General features: G+C 36.9%; 1 protein-coding gene across 2 annotated transcripts in view; it reads left to right on the forward strand.

The window, feature by feature from the left end:
• FAF1 (Fas associated factor 1) overlaps positions 1–18,111 on the forward strand; it is a 389,848-nt gene that overhangs the window by 180,260 nt on the left and 191,477 nt on the right. For both annotated transcript variants that reach the window (XM_080652360.1, XM_080652361.1), the window contains one exon: positions 17,541–17,627. In XM_080652360.1, coding sequence (XP_080508486.1) covers positions 17,541–17,627 — 87 coding nt within the window. The remainder of the gene's footprint in view (positions 1–17,540; positions 17,628–18,111) is intronic.

Below are 18,111 nucleotides of genomic sequence, written 5' to 3' on the forward strand. Positions count from 1 at the left end.
TTTTTATATTGCTCTCTATTCTCTACTTTAAGTAATCTTAATTCACTGTCCACTAGGGTAGTTACTAGCCACATGTAGCAATTTAATTAAAATTAAATAGTTAAAAATTATGTTCCTTAGTCATACTAGCTATGTTTTAGGTGCTCAGTAGCCATATAGGGCTAATGCTACCCTATTGGAGAGCACAGATATAGAACATTTCCATCAACACAGAGAGTTCTATTAATGCTGATAGACTATCATATACACAATTCTGTACTCTTTATTTGCCACATTGTACATTAGATTTTTTTGTTTGTAATTTGAAAATGATGTTAATATAGCTTAGAAATAGGATCTTACTAACTTAGTGAAATCTCTTTTCCCCATAATGGTTGTTTTATCCACTACATATTTAAATCATGTTGGGGTTGTTTTTTGTTTTTTTGTTTTTCAATTTATTAACATAGTCAACACCTGAAATTTCCCCATTATTTAAAATTCTAAACTGTGATGAATACAGTTGGAGTAATCCCTGTAGGTATTAGTCACCTTTAAGATAACACAGTAGATGACAATGTCTCCATGAGCCTTTTACCATTTACAATGGAAAAAAAATACTTATTAAATGGTGATTTTTCTCCCTTTATCTTATTAAGTAAATTATATGGTCCTTTTTTATGGAAGCCTCCATAGTTAGAGATGTAAAACTGCAATTTCTTGGTTCTATAGCATGACATAGTTCAGAGCTGAGATTAGGGAAACCCCGTAGAGTTGTTAATACTTGAGGGCATCCCCAACTAGAAAAGTATGTGAATTTAGGCATGGGAGGAAGGAAGGATCTGCTTTAAATTTAGTGTAGGGTCACTGAATCTTAATGATAGATTAAACAAGGGAGGTAGAATAATGAATAGGGGTATGCAGTGTGTAGCACTAATACCAGAAGTCCATGGTTTGTGGCGGTTTTTTAATGTCCTTTCCCATATGGTTTTGAATAGAGTAGGTTATGGCAGGTATGAGCTAAGGAATAGCTTTGTTAATGAATAAATTGGAGTAATGTTTTTTAACAGGAGACTAAGGCAGTTTATTTAGAAAGCCTGCTTATTTAATGCATGATGTGATTAAAAACCCATCTCTGATCTTAATAATACAGTAAGTGGAGATTCTAAGGTATTCCTGTGTTTTCTTTATGAAACAGCTGTATTTATATTTCAGAGCCAGCCCTAATGGGTAAGATCCTTGGGGTAGGGTTTTAACTGCCTTAGTTAAAAGCCAGCTTTATGGAGTTTCTGAGTATTGGCAGCATCAGTCTTTAGATAGGGTTTGGTGTGCAGTATTGAACTTTCATTCATACTGTCAATTCACTTTGATAAGCTTTAATAAAATTGTCATTTTGAATCAGTTTCCAACTCTACCTCCTTCACCTAAAATTAACTACATAAGTAACTTTGGTGTCTATCCTCTTTTTATAACTTAGCTGTTAGTCCAGGCGGATACTTTCCTTAAGATATCCTCCCTATTCTCCCACCCACATCTTTCTCAGACACAGTAATTCTGAAAGCTGATCTTGCAAAGTAGCAAGTTTGAATCAGAAAACCTGACCAGACACATTTTTAAATATCTTTTAGGGCTTTTCCTTAGAGGAGATTACTTAATATTTCCAAAAGGAGATATTAATTAGGTTGTCTCTGCTGCCTTGGTTAAGTAGCGTGAAGGGAAATGCAACTCTCCTGACTCCAGGGCCCCAAATGCAAACACTGGCCTAGTTGTTCCCAAACTTTCTTCTTGATGTGAGTAACTTGAATGGTTTATTTTCCCTTGAGGAGCCCCCCAACCCCCGCCACTTTAGTATTCATGGCAGACCCCAACACTAAGTCCCTTTGTTGTCTTTGTTTTTTGCATTTTTTTGTTAACAAGAAAAGATAAAATTATCAGACCTGATTATAGACTGGGGTTCCATTGCTAATAGTTCCCACCATGTTTTTTTTTTTTTTTTCACATCTCAGAAAGGCAAAGGACTGGATAGGTAACAGAAAGCAGCACAGCAGACATAAACATCATGTCTAAGCATCAATGTGGTGCTACCAAAGTGGGAAAGGATACAGTCTTCATCAAAATATAAAGATGGGTCATTGCTTAAAACAGTAAGATTGTCAGCATTTTAAAAAGTTTGAACTTTGTTATAGAGGCAATAGTCTTTAAGAAAAAAAAAGACACATTTTTAAAGAAGAAATGGATTAAGAATTTTTAAAACCTACATTACTATCCTGACTTAGGTATTAACTAACTGAATGACATCTGGGCAAGTAGTTTAATTTGTGTATGCACATGTGTATATGTGTATATGTAAACTTTAAAAGAAAATGCAATTCTATTTTAAAAATTGGCAGAATAAGGTATCAGAATAAGTCATCACCTCACATCTTTCTTATAGATGCATTTTTATTTTAGAACTTACAGAGGTTGCAAATAATACAAATATTTGATTCAGAGTTTCCCTTACCCAATTCAGAAGCATAGAACAAGGGTTGGCAAGAGTGCACAACTGTTGAGAGAAGGAAAACTAGGATAACAAGATAGGGCATAATTAATTTACTGTATATTGGCAAAGTAGCAGGAGCAGTTTCATAGTGCCAATGGTTTTGTATTATTCCATATAAAACTCTTACATCAGTAAGAAGTGGAGACACAGAAGGCATTGAGCAAAAATTAATAGGAGGAAGAGCTTTTGCTAACCCTCATATGATAAAGTTTGTTTACTGTTCTAATTGTTGTCCTTTTACCATGAGTATTTTCCTTGAATTATTTTTTAATCTTGCTATTTCTTTTCCTGCTGTGTGTGACACCAGGAACTGCCCTCTTACTGTGAAGGCAGCATTCAGTTGTTGAAACAATAACAAGTTGCTATTTCATCTGACCATTGTCCTTCCTTTGTAGCACTTAAAAGTACAACTGTTCTTCATTGCCTGTTGCAGCACAATAGGTGTGAAAAGACTCACTTGATCTCATGACAGAGGTTTTGCTCATAGTTGGTCACTCTTACCCTAGTACATGTTACCACTTAATATCCACTGTTCAGAGTAAGTATAAATGGTCTCATAGAAAATTCTTACACATTGCAGTTATAAAAGGGTCAGGTAGAAAAGAATTTTAAAGATAATTATTGCATCTCTTTATAGAAGAGGAAATCCAGTGTAAGAGAAGTTATGTCATAGTCATGGAAGAATCTAGACTCAAAGAACTAAATTAAATCTCACCATTCACAAACATGAGTAAACTAAGGCAAATTATTTATCTCTGAGCCTCAGTTTCCTTATTTGTAAAATGAAGATGATAATATATGTGAAAGATATTGTGAAGATGATATGTTAACATAAAACCTAGTGTTGTTGTTTTTTATCTTCACCAGAGGGTATGTTTATTGATTTGAGAGAGAAAGAAACATTGAAGTGAGAGAGAAACATCTATTGGTTGCCGCCTTTATGCACCACAACCAGGGATCAATCCCACAACTTAGGTATGTGCCTTGATGGAATTGAACCCGCAACCTTTCTGTGTACAGGACAACACTCTAAATAACTGAGCCATCCGGCCAGAACAAAACTAAAATTTAATTTTTTTCTTATTACAGAAATAATAGAAACAGAAAAGATAGACATACCAAAAATAAAAATGAGTCAGAATTCCGATAGAGGGGGAACAAATTTTAACATTTGTTAGGTATCTTTTTCTGTGCATACATATAGTATACATACATATGTACATATAATATATATGTATGTATGTAACTTAGTAAGCAGAAAGCTACCTAATTTTGTAACCTGGTTTTCTTTAATTATTAACAACTTTAAATGTTATTAAATATTCTTCTACATCAGGCTCAGCAAACTTTTTCTGTAAAGGCTAGATAATATATATTTTAGGCTTTTCAGGCCATACAGTTTTTATTGCATCTACTCACTATACCATCATGATAGTGCAGAAGCAGCCACGACAGTATATAAACAAATGGAATACAACTTTATTAACAGAAGCACACAGCATAGTGGATTTGGTCTCTGGGCTGTATTTGGCTGACCCTGGTTCTACATCATTTTAATGGCTGCATGGTATTTCATTTATTTAGCTATCATATTATTGGATATTAAGATTGTGCCAACTTTGTGTGTGTATGATGATAAACAAGGCGGCAATGAATATCCTTGTAGCTAAATATTTGGTTTACATGTATGATTATGTCTTTAAGATTAACTTGCACACTGCTTCTGGGATTGTATCAAATTGTTTGGCTACTAAAATTCAGACTTCAAAATAAAAACATTTCTTGGTTTATGTGACCAATCTTTGAAGTAGTACATAAAATTGAACTTTATAAAATGATTTTTGGTGAAATTAAAGCTCCTAAAAATGTTCTTATTATTGTAGTTATTTCTAGGGTTGACCTTTGACTTACTTGGTGTTTTTCTTTGTGCAAGGGATTATAAATTGGTGAACTCACATGATTTTAAAATGGGAAAATTTAAGAGCACTTATTAGGTAATTTATGTTTTTTTCATTGCGGGTAATTAAAAACATTAAGTAGTTGGAAAAACTTTTTGCTCTCTCACTGTTTTATATAAAGTATAGAGAGGAACTATTTCCCTCTAGGACAAGGTCTTCACTGACTGATATGAAGTTAAACTTCTTATTGTTTTTCCTTTGGGTCTTGTGTGAGCTAGTCTCTGAGAGAGAGAAAAAAAGTCAACATAATTTCTCTGGTGTTCAGGACATTTCTTCAATTCAGCAATGAGTACAGGTGTCTTCCAGGTTTATTTAGTGTGCCCAATAGGTCATTTATTGTGACTTTGCAGTTTTACTGCAATGTCCAAATATATATTACAGCCAGAAAGTAATCACACTTTAAGCTTAAGGCAGAAAAACTGAAGATTAACACAGAGTTTTAATGATGAAGATTATTATTTATCAATTATCAATTTTTCCAGTGATATGTAATATACAGTAAAGAGGTAGTACCTTCTCATTAATTTCTTAGACTAAAAATGATCACTATATCATCCAACAAATTATAGCATTTCTAGAAAGTTTATAACAAAACATTATTAATCATATTTATTCTCAAAAAAGGACTTGCCATGTTAGGCCAGAGTTCAAAGAACTTTAGAATTAGTAAATTACCTGGGAGAGCCTGTAATTCATACATCCTAAAACTGTGCTTCTTAAACTTTGGCTTGTTGAGAATTATCTCAAGGGCTTGTTAAAACAGATTGCTGGCTCCCAGAGTTTCTAATAACACCAGGTCTGGAGTGGGTCCCCCTTCCCCCCAGTTTTCATATCTAGTGGTTTCTAGGCAATACTCGTATTGCTTGTCCAGGCACTACATTTTGAGAACCACTATTGTATAAAAGTAATTGTTCCACCTTTTTTTTTTTTATGATTTCAACTTCTACAACTTCACAATTTCTCTCCCCCCCCCCCTAAAATTTAGTATCTTTTTAAATTGTGAAATATACTCAGTCTTACTCATCTATAAACATTTTCTTAGCACTTTAGGAATTCTTTCTTTTTAAATCCAGGCTTAACCTTTAAAGATATGAGTTGATTTTAATACATTTATGATCGTTAGTTCACTTTAAAATTATCTAACTTTGCAATTTTTATATCATCGTCATCACACCAGACTTTCAGGAGAGGAAATTTCTGAATATATCTAATGAAAGAAATCTTATTCTTGGTAGTTTTTCAGGATGACTAAAATCTATTTTCAACTAGTTTCCATATTTGATTGGCTTTATTTTCATAATTTCAAGTAATATCTTATGATGCTAATTGTCAAATTTCTTTACAGACAGGTAAGATATATAGTAAGTTTTTTAAGTATAGTATACAAAGCAAAACTTACAGTTGTTGGAATGAAGAATTCCATCTTTAGAGCCAGGGATGTTTTGAAAGAGTAGAATACACTAAGCTCATAGCCTGAATGAAAGCAACTTCAATTTTATAGTTTGTTTCAAACAACATCTTTACTGCTTTCTGGAAAAACGGTATTTGAGAAAAAGAAATGTCTCAAGTTACTGTTTTTATGAGGAGAGAATTGCTGAGTCTTTTAAATGGTTAATGAGAAGAAGTAATAGTTAAAACACTTGGAGCATTGATTCTGATTTGAATTCTCCAGCACTGGCCAGCCCTGAGGGAAGGGGGAAATAAGCCTGCTAATTAACATTTGATTACTGATGCCACCTTCTCACTCCCTTTGCACCATCCGGTTTCAAGTGTTTTTGTTCAGGAGGATTTTTAGGGGGGTTTAACTTGCATCTTATGTGCAACTGCAATGCGTGTACAACTTGTTAAAGAAGAAGAAGAAAAAGAACAGGCCTTTGATATGAAATATGTGTTCAAAACCCAATCTGGATCAGAAGTTATTGGTTTCTTAACTATAAGCCTTTCAGAGCACCAGTGATTGCTAGGAAACTGGAACTAAGCCTAGTCTGTATGCCTTATTTTGATTTAAATTCCCATTCTCTCTCTCTCTCTCTCTCTCTCTCTCTCTCTCTCTCTCTCTCTCTCTCTCTCTCTCTCATTTGTTTAGTTCAGTTATTATTTAGCAAATTCTTACCCAGACCATCATTTGATGGTGTGAAGTATTTGGAGTCTAAAGTTTGATATATTTAAAATTTCGGTAAGTTCAGATTCTAATATGTCCAAAAGTCTTTTTCTTCTAACATTGGTAAGAGAATGAGATAAGTATCTGTAGTTTCAGGGTGTGTTTTTTTTTGTAAGGGTTTAATTTGCCATAGTATTCTTAATTCAGAAAATCTAGAAACTAAGGTGCTAACTAAATGATAGCTATTTTAAGCCCACGGCAATGAAATATTTTCTATTTTTTGCTATATTAAAATGTTTGATATGTGAAGAATCAGGACCAGATTTCAAAAATGTAAAGACTGAAATAAATTAATAGAACTTGACAACATCATCACTTAGCTAGTAGTGTTCTTTCAAACCATAGTTTACTGGTAACATTTAGTTGATGGAATAGTTATTTGGGAAACCAGTGGGACAGGCTTTAGTTTCAAATAAGAACTCATATGGGGAAAATATTAGACTTTTTTAGAAACCTAGACTTTTCAGTATAAAAAGCAAAAACTAAGATATTTCTTTGTCCAAGAAAAAAATTCATCTTAAGTGCTTATTATATCAAGTTATTTGCAATATTCCTTTTTGATGTGTTGTATTTATGAACTCTTTACTATTTTTCTTTCATTTTCTAGCCTTAATGGTTTAAACTTTTCCTCATTATTTGCTTGTCTTATATATATTTAGCTCTTCTTTTCCTGTACCTAAGGTTAACTCCAATATTTTCATAAAATCATAGGAGTTTAGAGCTGTGAAAATCAGAAGTGATCTGGTTTTATTCTCTTTTAACTTTGAGTAAAGTAAATCTCAGAGGTTCTGCCAACTTGCCCACAGTAACAACTGGACAATGAGAAATCTTTTTCTTTGCCTCTCATTATGCTTCAATACCTCAAACTTTGTGACTTTTCTTTGTATTACCAGAAATTGTTTTCATTTGGATAAATGATTTACCAACATTTAGCTCACAAGCAATGATTTTATTATAGCTAGCAATGTTACCTACAAGTCTTATATTTTTCTGTTTCAATAGCTACAAACAGCTCATAGGAGGAGGCTAATTCTGAGCCTCAAAACTTAGGTTAACAGCGTAACATCTTAAGACTTCTTTCTAAGAAATTCTGATAACATTTAAAAAATAAAAATTGAAAATTTATGGAACTCAAAACTTTGTGGGAGAAGAATATTTCATATAATTTTATATTGAGCAGGTCATAATACAATGATCTTTTTCCCAGTGCTGTGTTCATCAATGAAATTTCCATGAGGAAATATGAAGTTTGACATGGAGATCATTGCTTAGTTTCTTACAGTAATTATAGTGTATAAATAGATTTTTATTAATAATGAAAAGCAAATAGTAAATCAGTCCCATATTAATACTTTCAAGTTAATCTGATTTAATTTTTTCTTAATTACAACTGTCTAATCTGAAGCAATAGGTAAAAAGTAAAATTCTCTTTTTAAGAAATGTAAAAAACAAACTCTGGAAAAATCTATTGTCGATCTAGAACACTTGATCCAAATACAGTATTGTTTGTAACATAAATTTGATGTTCAGCTGGTAATCAAAGCATTTATTAAATTTCTTCAGAATTAATTGAAACATTTGCATAGTTTAACATGCTGAGATCTCAGAGTTAGAGCTTAATGCACAACAAAAATTGAAAAGATTATAAAGGTTCAGCATTATCTTGAGTCAGTGCTGATCAAAGAAACTGTGTAAGACAAAAAGGCCCTGAGGAAATGTTACCCTGTGAAGTGCCACTTGTACTTAACTGGAATTTAGCACAAATCTCTAAAGATGAAATTCCATCAGAAGTGGAACAATAATGGCAGCTGAGCATGCCAGCTACAGCACCCAGTCTGTGTGTATTTTCTGCCTCTCTCAAGTGCACTTGAATCTCTCAAATCAGTCAATGATCTCTCAATCTCTCTCTTTCCCTCCCCCTCCTTCTCTCTCTCCCTCCTCTAGTCCTTTATTCTTCTTTCCCTCTCTGAGAGAATTCTGTCCTTCGTTTGATTCATGACAACCTTAAATTACTCTGCATCATTTTTATATATAGCTGTAATTTGTCTCTCAGGTTTTCTAGGATACTAATATTTTTAAAAAGCATCATTTTTACTTTTGCTTTGTATACTTTTTGGATATTTTCCTTCCCTGCAGAATTGTGACTTAAAATTTTAATTACAGGAAATCATCAATAAAGATTATATCTTTATTAGTAAAACCTTTGCCCACTTGGTACTTTTGTTATCTTATCACATGTATTTTTTCAGTATAATGTTAAAATCTGCCTATGGTTACAGTATTGATAAACATGGAATTATTTTTGAAAGACTAATATGTATTTAAGTTGTTATTTAGTGATTGTGGTTTAACACAAAATTCTTTTGGCATAATCTCAGAATCTCTGTGAATTTATCTTTTCCATTGGGACAAACATTAACCTAATATGCTTTATTTTGTACCCTCTCAGCCAAATTCTGTCTGCATTAGCCAGTTTATTCTATGACAGGTTGCTTAACAGATGTCATTCTGGAGAGAACAATGAAGCCAAATACTTGTGCAATGGCTAACATTACTCTAACTTTGATCACTTTTGTTCAGCACATCAGTCTGGCGTTGTGCTTTATACCAACATAACACTATAGCCAGAACATGCTTTTCGGACTTACAATAGCAAAGGAATGCTATTCAATTCAGTGCAGTTACAAATGAGTTAATGAAAGAAGAAAAAATACTGTTTATTTCATAATACCATATTGTTGTGTTTTGGAATTAAGGTGGAATTTAAAGAATCCCCTTAGAGTTATTTGTTTGTATACTCAACTGATAGTATTTGTGCATACTATCCAATACAGGGTAGCCTTGCTGCAACCTTTCCAACAGATACAAATGTTTGTCCTGCCTTTTTTTTTTCTTTTAAAATAGTTGATGAAGCTTGGTGTATCTAGATAGCATAATTGAAAAATAACTTTAAGAAAGGATTTTTTGGGGGCCTTGAGCCCTTAACGTCATCTCATACTCCTCTCTTCTTTCCTTTTCTTTTATTAATATAATACTTTGGATTTGTGGACCACCCTTCTCCTTAAAGACACTAATGTTTAAGCATGACAAAAATAGTCTTAGCTAGTAGATGTGGTCAGAGGTTGAATTTGGCTAATATGTTGTGTTGATAATGACTAATGAAAATTTCTAAACTTTATGTGACTGTACATAAACAAAATACTGCATGGTAGACTGGCCATTGCCAAGAAGCTTTGAAGAAAAGTTGTTTGTTTGAATTGAGTAGGGATCAAGCCATTCCTCCAAGCTCCTCGGTTCTCATTTACTAAGTCTTTTTTCACAGGTGTACATTAGAGATAAAAAGTAGATTGAGTTCCACATTGTTTTTGTTTTTTCCTTTCCCAGTGAATATATATCTCTATTTCACTGGAAAGGTAACTTAGATGTGTGTATGTATAACAAACAGAAATGTGAGACAAAATGCCGTAATTGGACATTTAAAAACATGAATGAATACTGCTTGTTTTCTATAGTGAAGTCTTTTTTTTTAAAGTTTAATAAATCTTTATTGTTCAGATTATTACAATTGTTCTTTTTTTCCCCATAGCTCCCCTCCACCCGGTTCCCACCCCACCCTCTGCCCTTACCCCACCCCCACTGTTCTTACCATAGGTATACGATTTTTGTCCAGTCTCTTCCGAACACCCCCCACACCCCTTTCCCCCCGAGAATTGTCAGTCCACTCCCTTTCTATGCCCCTGATTCTATTATATTCACCAGTTTATTCTGTTCATCAGATTTTTTTATTCACTTAATTTTTAGATTCACTTATTGATAGATATATATTTGTTGTTCATAATGTTTATGTTTACCTTTTTCTTCTTCTTCCTCTTCTTTAAGAATACCTTTCAGCATTTCATATAATACTGGTTTGGTGTTGATGAACTCCTTTAGCTTTTTCTTATGTGTGAAGCTCTTTATCTGCCCTTCAATTCTGAATGATAGCTTTGCTGGGTAGAGTAATCTTGGTTGTAGGTTCTTGCTATTCATCACTTTGAATATCTCTTGCCACTCCCATCTGGCCTGCATAGTTTCTGTTGAGAAATCAGCTGACAGTCGTATGGGTGCGCCCTTGTAGGTAATTAACTGTTTTTCTCTTGCTGCTTTTAATATTCTCTCTTTGTCTTTTGCTCTTGGCATTTTAATTATGATGTGTCTTGGTGTGGTCTTCTTTGGATTCCTTTTGTTTGGGGTTTGTGTGCTTCCTGGACTTGTAAGTCTATTTCTTTCACCAGGTGGGGAAAGTTTTCAGTCATTATTTCTTCAAATAGGTTTTCAGTATCTTGCTCTCTCTCTTCTCCTGGCACCCCCATAATTCGGATGTTGGTACGCTTGAGGTGCTCCCAGAGGCTCCTTAAACTATCTTCATATTTTTGGATTCTTTTTTTTTTTTTTTTGCTTTTCTGGTTGAGTGTTTTTGCTTCTTTGTATTTCAAATCTTTGACTTGATTCTTGCCATCCTCTAGTCTTCTGTTAGGTCTCTGTATAATCTTTTTTTATTTCAGTTTGTGTATGCTTAATTTCTAGTTGGTCCTTTTTCATATCATCGAGGGTCCCACTAAATTTATTGGTGGTTTCTAGAAAATTCTTGAAAAACCTTATAACCGTGGTTTTGAACTCTGTATCCAGTCGTTTGCTTTCCTCCATTTTTTTCATTTGTGATCTGTTTCTTTGTCTCTGCATTTTGGCTGCTTCCCTGAGTTGATAGAGTGGCTTTGTGTGCTAGGTGTCCTATAGGGCCCAGTGGCTCAGCCTTCCCAGTTACCTGAGGTGGACACTCTTGGTGCACCCCTTTGTGGGATGTGTGCACAGTCTTGTTGTAGTTAAGCCTTGATTGTTGTTGGTATCACTGGGAGGAATTGACCTCCAGGCCAATTGCCTGTGAGGATCAGCTGTGTCTATGCTGGGATAAATTCTGTGCTGGAGACACCCTTATGGGAGAAAACTTGGAAAAGCCTTTGCTCAGCTTCAATGGGGCGGAGTCTCAGGGCAGAGCAGACACCATTGGTTTCCCGTCAGTCCTGCTCTAATAGGCCCCTGTGTCTCAGTGTCCCATGGTAATCGCTGCAAGCACCTCTGAGAGAAAGCCGCCCTTGAGTTTTGCCCACTGCCAGACCGTTCAGTTTCTCCCTGAATGAGCCTGGGTCCCCAGAATCTCACCTGGAACTGGAGTTCAGTGCACTTGGGAGCTTTAGTCTCCCTCCCGCTTGAGAAAGCCAGCCGCGTACTCAGTTGCCCGCCCTCTCCGCACGCACGCCTCGGTGCCTCTGCCTTCCACAGTTCCTCTGAGTCTTGGTGTGCTTTTCTCTTTCCTGACAGTCCAGTTTCTCCCCGAATGAGTCTGAGTCCTCAGAATCTAGCCCGAACCTGGAGTTCAGTGCAGTCGGGAGCTTTTGTCTCCCTCCCGCTTGAGAAAGCCAGCCGCATACTCAGTTGCCCGCCCTCTCCGCACGCACACCTCGGTACCTCTGCCTTCCGCAGTTCCTCTGAGTCTCAGTGTGCTTTTCTCTTTCCTGACAGTCCAGTTTCACCCCATATGAGTCTGGGTCCCCAGAGTCTCACCCGGAACTGGAGTTCAGCACAGTCTGGAGCTTTTGTCTCCCTCCCGCTTGAGAAAACCAGCCACACACTCAGTTGCAAGTCTTCTTCGCGCGCGCGTCTCAGTACCTCTGCCTCCTGCAGCTTCTCTGAGTCTCAGTGTGCTTTTCTCTTTCCTTCTAGTTGTAGAATTTCCACTCAGCCAGCCTTCCTGTGGTTCTGGATGATGTCTGTTTTGTCTTTTAGTTGTAGTTTTGAAATTGTTGTGCGAGGCAGCAGTTTAGGTGCTTACCTATGCCGCCATCTTGGTTTCTCTTCTATAGTGAAGTCTTACTGTACAAGATACAAAGTAGGGCAAAAGGAGGTTTGGATTTGGAACCTCCTTTTGCCCCACCCTGTATTATGTGCAACATTCAATATTAGCTTCATTTGTTACAGCAGTTTAATCTCATAACTAATCTGAACAGTTAAGCCCATTCTGAACAATTTGATAATTTATCTTATTTGTAAATATGAAACAAAATAGAATTTTCATAACCTGTTTAAAATAGAAAAAAATATGATTCTTCTTAATTAGTGGATAACATAGAGTTTAATCTTACAACACTTTATTCTGATAAATTACCTCTTCCTCTAAAATGAAAGGTATAATATTACATGTTAAAAATTGTTTTTAATCTTCAACATATTAAAAATATAAAGTATCATTACTGAATTGTCTTTTTAGGAAAGGCCTAAATAGTGTATTCGTAGATACCATCCAGTTAACAAATATTTTATTGAAATAGTTTTTAATTTTGATGATTTCAAAAAAATAATCTGTGTTGTTTTATTAGTTTTTACGTCTTTGAAGCTTACACCAAATAATAAAGAAAACTTCAGGTTTTTCCTCCCACCTGCTCCTCCCCTTCAAAAAAAAACACCCTTCTCTCTACCACATAGAAACTTGAATCATATCTTTTATTTGAATTATTTTACATCTTGAACCATTTAAAAAATTATAAGATTATTAAAAATTTATAATTATAGTTTGTCCTAGCTATACTATATAGCTGAAGTTTCTTAACTGAAAAGAAACTTGAAGCCATCCAGGATTTTTTTTTTAATAAATCTTTATTCAGATTATTACAATTATTTCTCCTTTTTCCCCCCATAGCTCCCCTACACCCGGTTTTCACCCCACCTTCTGCCTTTACTTCCCCCCCACTGTCCTCATCCATGGGTGTATGATTTTTGTCCAGTCTCTTCCTGAACCCCCCCATACCACTTTGCCCCTGAGAATTATCAGTCCACTCCCTTTCTATGCCCCTGATTCTGTTATATTCACCAGATTATTCTGTTCATCAGATTTTTAATTCACTTGATTTTTAGGTTCACTTGTTGATAGATATGTATTTGTTGTTCATAATTTTTATCTTTACTTTTTTCTTCTTCCTCTTCTTTAAGAATACCTTTCAGCATTTCATATAATACTGGTTTGGTGTTGATGAACTCCTTTAGCTTTTTCTTATGTGTGAAGCTCTTTATCTGCCCTTCAATTCTGAATGATAGCTTTGCTGGGTAGAGTTATCTTGGTTGTAGGTTCTTGCTATTCATCACTTTGAATATTTCTTGCCACTCCCGTCTGGCCTGCATAGTTTCTGTTGAGAAATCAGCTGACAGTCGTATGGGTGCTCCCTTGTAGGTAATTAACTGTTTTTCTCTTGCTGCTTTTAATATTCTCTCTTTGTCTTTTGCTCTTTGCATTTTAATTATGACGTGTCTTGGTGTGGTCCTCTTTGGACTCCTTTTGTTTGGGGTTCTGTGCGCTTCCTGGACTTGTAAGTCTATTTCTTTCACCAGGTGGGGGAAGTTTTCGGTCATTATTTCTTCAAATAGGTTTTTGTTATCTTGCTCTCTCTCTTCTTCTGGCACCCCCATAATTCTGATGTTGGTACGCTTGAAGTTGTCCCAGAGGCTTCTTACACTATCTTCAACTTTTTGGATTTTTTTTTCGTTTTGCTTTCTCGGTTGAGTGTTTTTTGCTTCTTTGTATTTCAATTCTTTGACTTGATTCTTGTGTTCCTCTCGTCTGTTTCTGGGTCTCTGTATAATATTTTTTATTTCAGTCAGTGTATGTTTAATTTCTAGTTGGTCCTTTTTCATATCTTCGAGGGTCTCGTTATATTTATCGGCCTTTACTAGGATATTCTTGAAAAGCCTTATAACCGTGGTTTTGAATTCTATATCCAGTCGTTTGTTTTCCTCCATTTCTTTCATTTATGATCTGTTTCTTTGACGCCGCATTTTCAGTGCTTCCCTGAGTTGGTAGGGTAGATTTGTGTGCTAGGTTTCCTATATGGCCCAGTGGGTCGGCCTCCCCAGTTAACCTGAGGTGGACACTCTTGGTGCACCCCTTTGTGGACTGTGTGTACAGCCTTGTTGTAGTTCAGTCTTGATTGTTGTTGGTATCACTGGGAGGAATTGACCTCCAGGCCAGTTGGCTGTAAGGATCAGCTGTGTCTACGCTGGGAGAAGTTTGGTGCTGGAGACAGCCTTATAGGATTAGACTTGCCAAATTGCAATAGCCTCTGTGCTCAGCTTGGATGGAGTGGAGTCTTAGGGCGGAGCAGACAGTCTTGGCTTCCAGTCAGCCTTGCCCTTGCGTGCGTGCGCGCCTCCAGACCTCTGCCTTCCCCGGCTCCTGAGTCTCTGCCCGAGAGTCTAGATTCCCCCCCGTAAGAGCGCGGGTCCTCAGGGGCTCGCCTGGAACTGGGGTTCAGTGCAGTCAGAATTGGGGTTCAGTGCAGTCAGGAGCTTCCGACTCCCTTCTGCTAGGGAAAGCCTGTGGCAACCTCCGCAGCCTTTGTGCACACTGGCGCGTGCGCCTCCAGAACCCTGCCTGCCGGGGCTCCCCCGGGTCTCCCCTGGGTCTCCGAGTCTCCGGGTGCCTTTCTCTCTACCTGACAGTCCAGACTCCCCCTGTATGAGCCTGGGTCCACGGGGTTTCGCCCGGGACTGGGGTTCAGTGCAGTCAGAACTGGGGTTCAGTGCGGTTGGGGGCTTCCTTCCCCCTTCTGCCAGAGAAATTCAGCCAGGCTCTCAGCCACCCTTCCTCTCTGCACGCACAAAGACCCTTTGCCGTACCTCCAATTCTCTGTGAGCTTTTCTCTTTCCTTCTAGTTGTAGAATTTTCACTCAGCCAGCTTTCCTGTGGTTCTGGATGGTGTCCGTTCTTTTAGTTGTAGTTTTGAAATTGTTGTGCGAGGCAGCAGTTTAGGTGCTTACCTCTGCCTCCATCTTGGTTTCTCTCCCATCCAGGATTATATAAAAACATTCAGCAGCAGGGGGTGGTTTTCTTCTGTTATTTTTTAAGTTACAGTTTACATTCAACATTATTTTGTACTAGAAGCCCAGTGCACGAATTCATGCAGTGGGGTCCCTTGGCTTGGCCTGTGGGATCCAGCCGAAACTGGCTCTCCAACATCCCCCGAGGGGTCCCAGATTGTGAGAGGGTGCAGTCCAGGCTGAGGGACCCCACTGGTGCACTGTCTGGGCCAGAGAGGGATGTGGGAGGTTGGCCAGCCGGGGAGGGACTGTGGGAGGGGTCCTGGGCATGTCCAGCCCATCTTGCTCAGTCTGGATCTGCCAGACCTCAGCAGCAAGCTAACCTACCGTTTGGAGCATCTGCCCCCTGGTGGTCAGTCCATGTCATAGTGACTGGTCAGCCGGTTGACTATCTGCCCCCTGGTGGTCAGTGCACATCATAGCGAGTGGTTGAGTGTCCTTAGCATATCATTAGCATATTATGCTTTGATTGGTTGAACGGCTGACTGGTCGACCAGACACTTAGCCTATTAGGCTTTTATTATATAGGATTAGTTTCATGTATGCAGCATAATGGTTAGATAGTCATATTCTTTACAAAGTGATAACCCCAATAAGTCTAGTATCCATCTGACATCCTAGATAGTTATTAGAATACTAGTGGCCCAATGCACGCATTCGTGCATATTGAAAGGAAATTAATTAGAAGAAATATTTTAATATCGCTATTCGCCATTTCTCTATAAAAGAAATGTCAATCAAATTGACGATCAACAAGGACGAATCGAAACACATGCATGCGATTGGTGCCAGTGTGAGCTTTATATGTATTGCACATGCACGAGTCAACTTAGCCTTTTATAGATATAGAACAAACTTGCTTAATTAGACCTGCTTTCTTATTTAGCTAAACTTTTTCCAGCCCAGTGAAGCACTCCCAACTTCTCTTTCAGGTAATTGTCAGGAACACAGCAGTAAATATCAACACTGAGCAGATTATTATTGTAGATCACGTAGGGGGGACAAAGGATAAAATATTTAACTGCAGCAGTGTTTGACTATGTTCTGCGCAATGAGAAAACCTGAAGTAATTTTCAAAGTCCACCATTTTTTACTTCTTTTCAGTTGGGTCAAGTTTCTAAGCTTTCTAAATCTCTGTTTTCTGGATAATGAAAAGAAAATAGGATTTCACCGAGACTCCTATCTATCTACTCCAGGACTTCTGTGAGCATCAAATGAGATGAGGCACGGGAAAACGCATCACAGACATTCGGTTACAGTGTAAAGTATTTCCATCTGGCTATAAAGCAAGTCATGTTCCTGGGCTGAAGAAACTGCAAGGAGGCTATTGTTGCTAGGGAGAGGAAGCTGGGCATTGCTACGTGACGTCATTACCCAGATGAAGGGAAAGACACTTAGCATATTAACCTTTTATATATACTGATTATTGACTATATTCCCTATGCAGTACTTTACATCCCCATGACTATTTTGTAACTACCAAGTTTTACTTAATCCCTTCATCTTTTTCACCTATTCTTCCAACCCTCCTCCTCTGGCAACCCATCAGTCTGTTCTTTGCAAATTTCTTTTAACCTTTATTAAGAATCTGTTTTTAAATTTGGTTTAAATATTTTTTACAAAATTTTTTCTGACTTGTGTTATCCTAGTTTCTAATGCTTGTTTTGAATCTAGAAGAAAACAGAGGAAATACAATGTTATCACATAAATTGGCAATTATCCTAAGTCAGTAGTCGGCAAATTCATTAGTCAACAGAGCCAAATATCAACAGTACAACAATTGAAATTTCTTTTGAGAGCCGAAAACCGACTTCTGCGCATGGGCCACGAAGTTTCAGTCGCACTGTACATGCGCGCCTGCACATGGTATTTTGTGGAAGAGCCACACTCAAGGGGCCAAAGAGCCGCATGTGGCTCGCAAGCCGCAGTTTGCTGACCACTGTCCTAAGTCATATGAAACCCTATTTTTAATTGCAGTGTCTCTTTCTTTTTGCAGGTAAAAAGAAATGTGTATGACCTCACGAGTATCCCCGTACGCCATCAGTTATGGGAGGGTTGGCCAGCTTCTGCCACAGATGATTCAGTAAGTGACAGTTGACTTATCAGTTTTATATCCTTGTCTCTCTTTTGCCACTTTCAGTCTAATTGACTATGATAATAAGCAGAATCAAACTTCAAATATTCCACTGAAAAAATTTATAAATCAAATAATGTGAAAATAAGTGTTGTAATAATTTGAGTTAACTTGCAGAGCAGATATCATAAGTGAAGTATACCAGCTTTCTGTTGATAATATTACAATATCAATATCAGGAACTAATGCTGCTTGGTTTGACTTAAAATTTTCCTTGATCAAAAGAATATGTTCAGCTATTACTGATGAAAATGTCCCAAGCAGAAAATTATTTCCCCTAAATTACAGCTATCTTAAAGTCAATCGAACCATTACATATTTAATTTTTAAACTACATTTTCTATAGTAGACTGGTACTTTAAAAATAGCTAAGTTTTACAATTAATGTTAATAGCGTCCTATTCTTAAATATACCCATACTTTTCATTACTAT

This window comes from Plecotus auritus (genome assembly GCF_963455305.1).
Source record: "Plecotus auritus genome assembly, chromosome: 2".
Lineage (NCBI taxonomy): Eukaryota > Metazoa > Chordata > Mammalia > Chiroptera > Vespertilionidae > Plecotus > Plecotus auritus.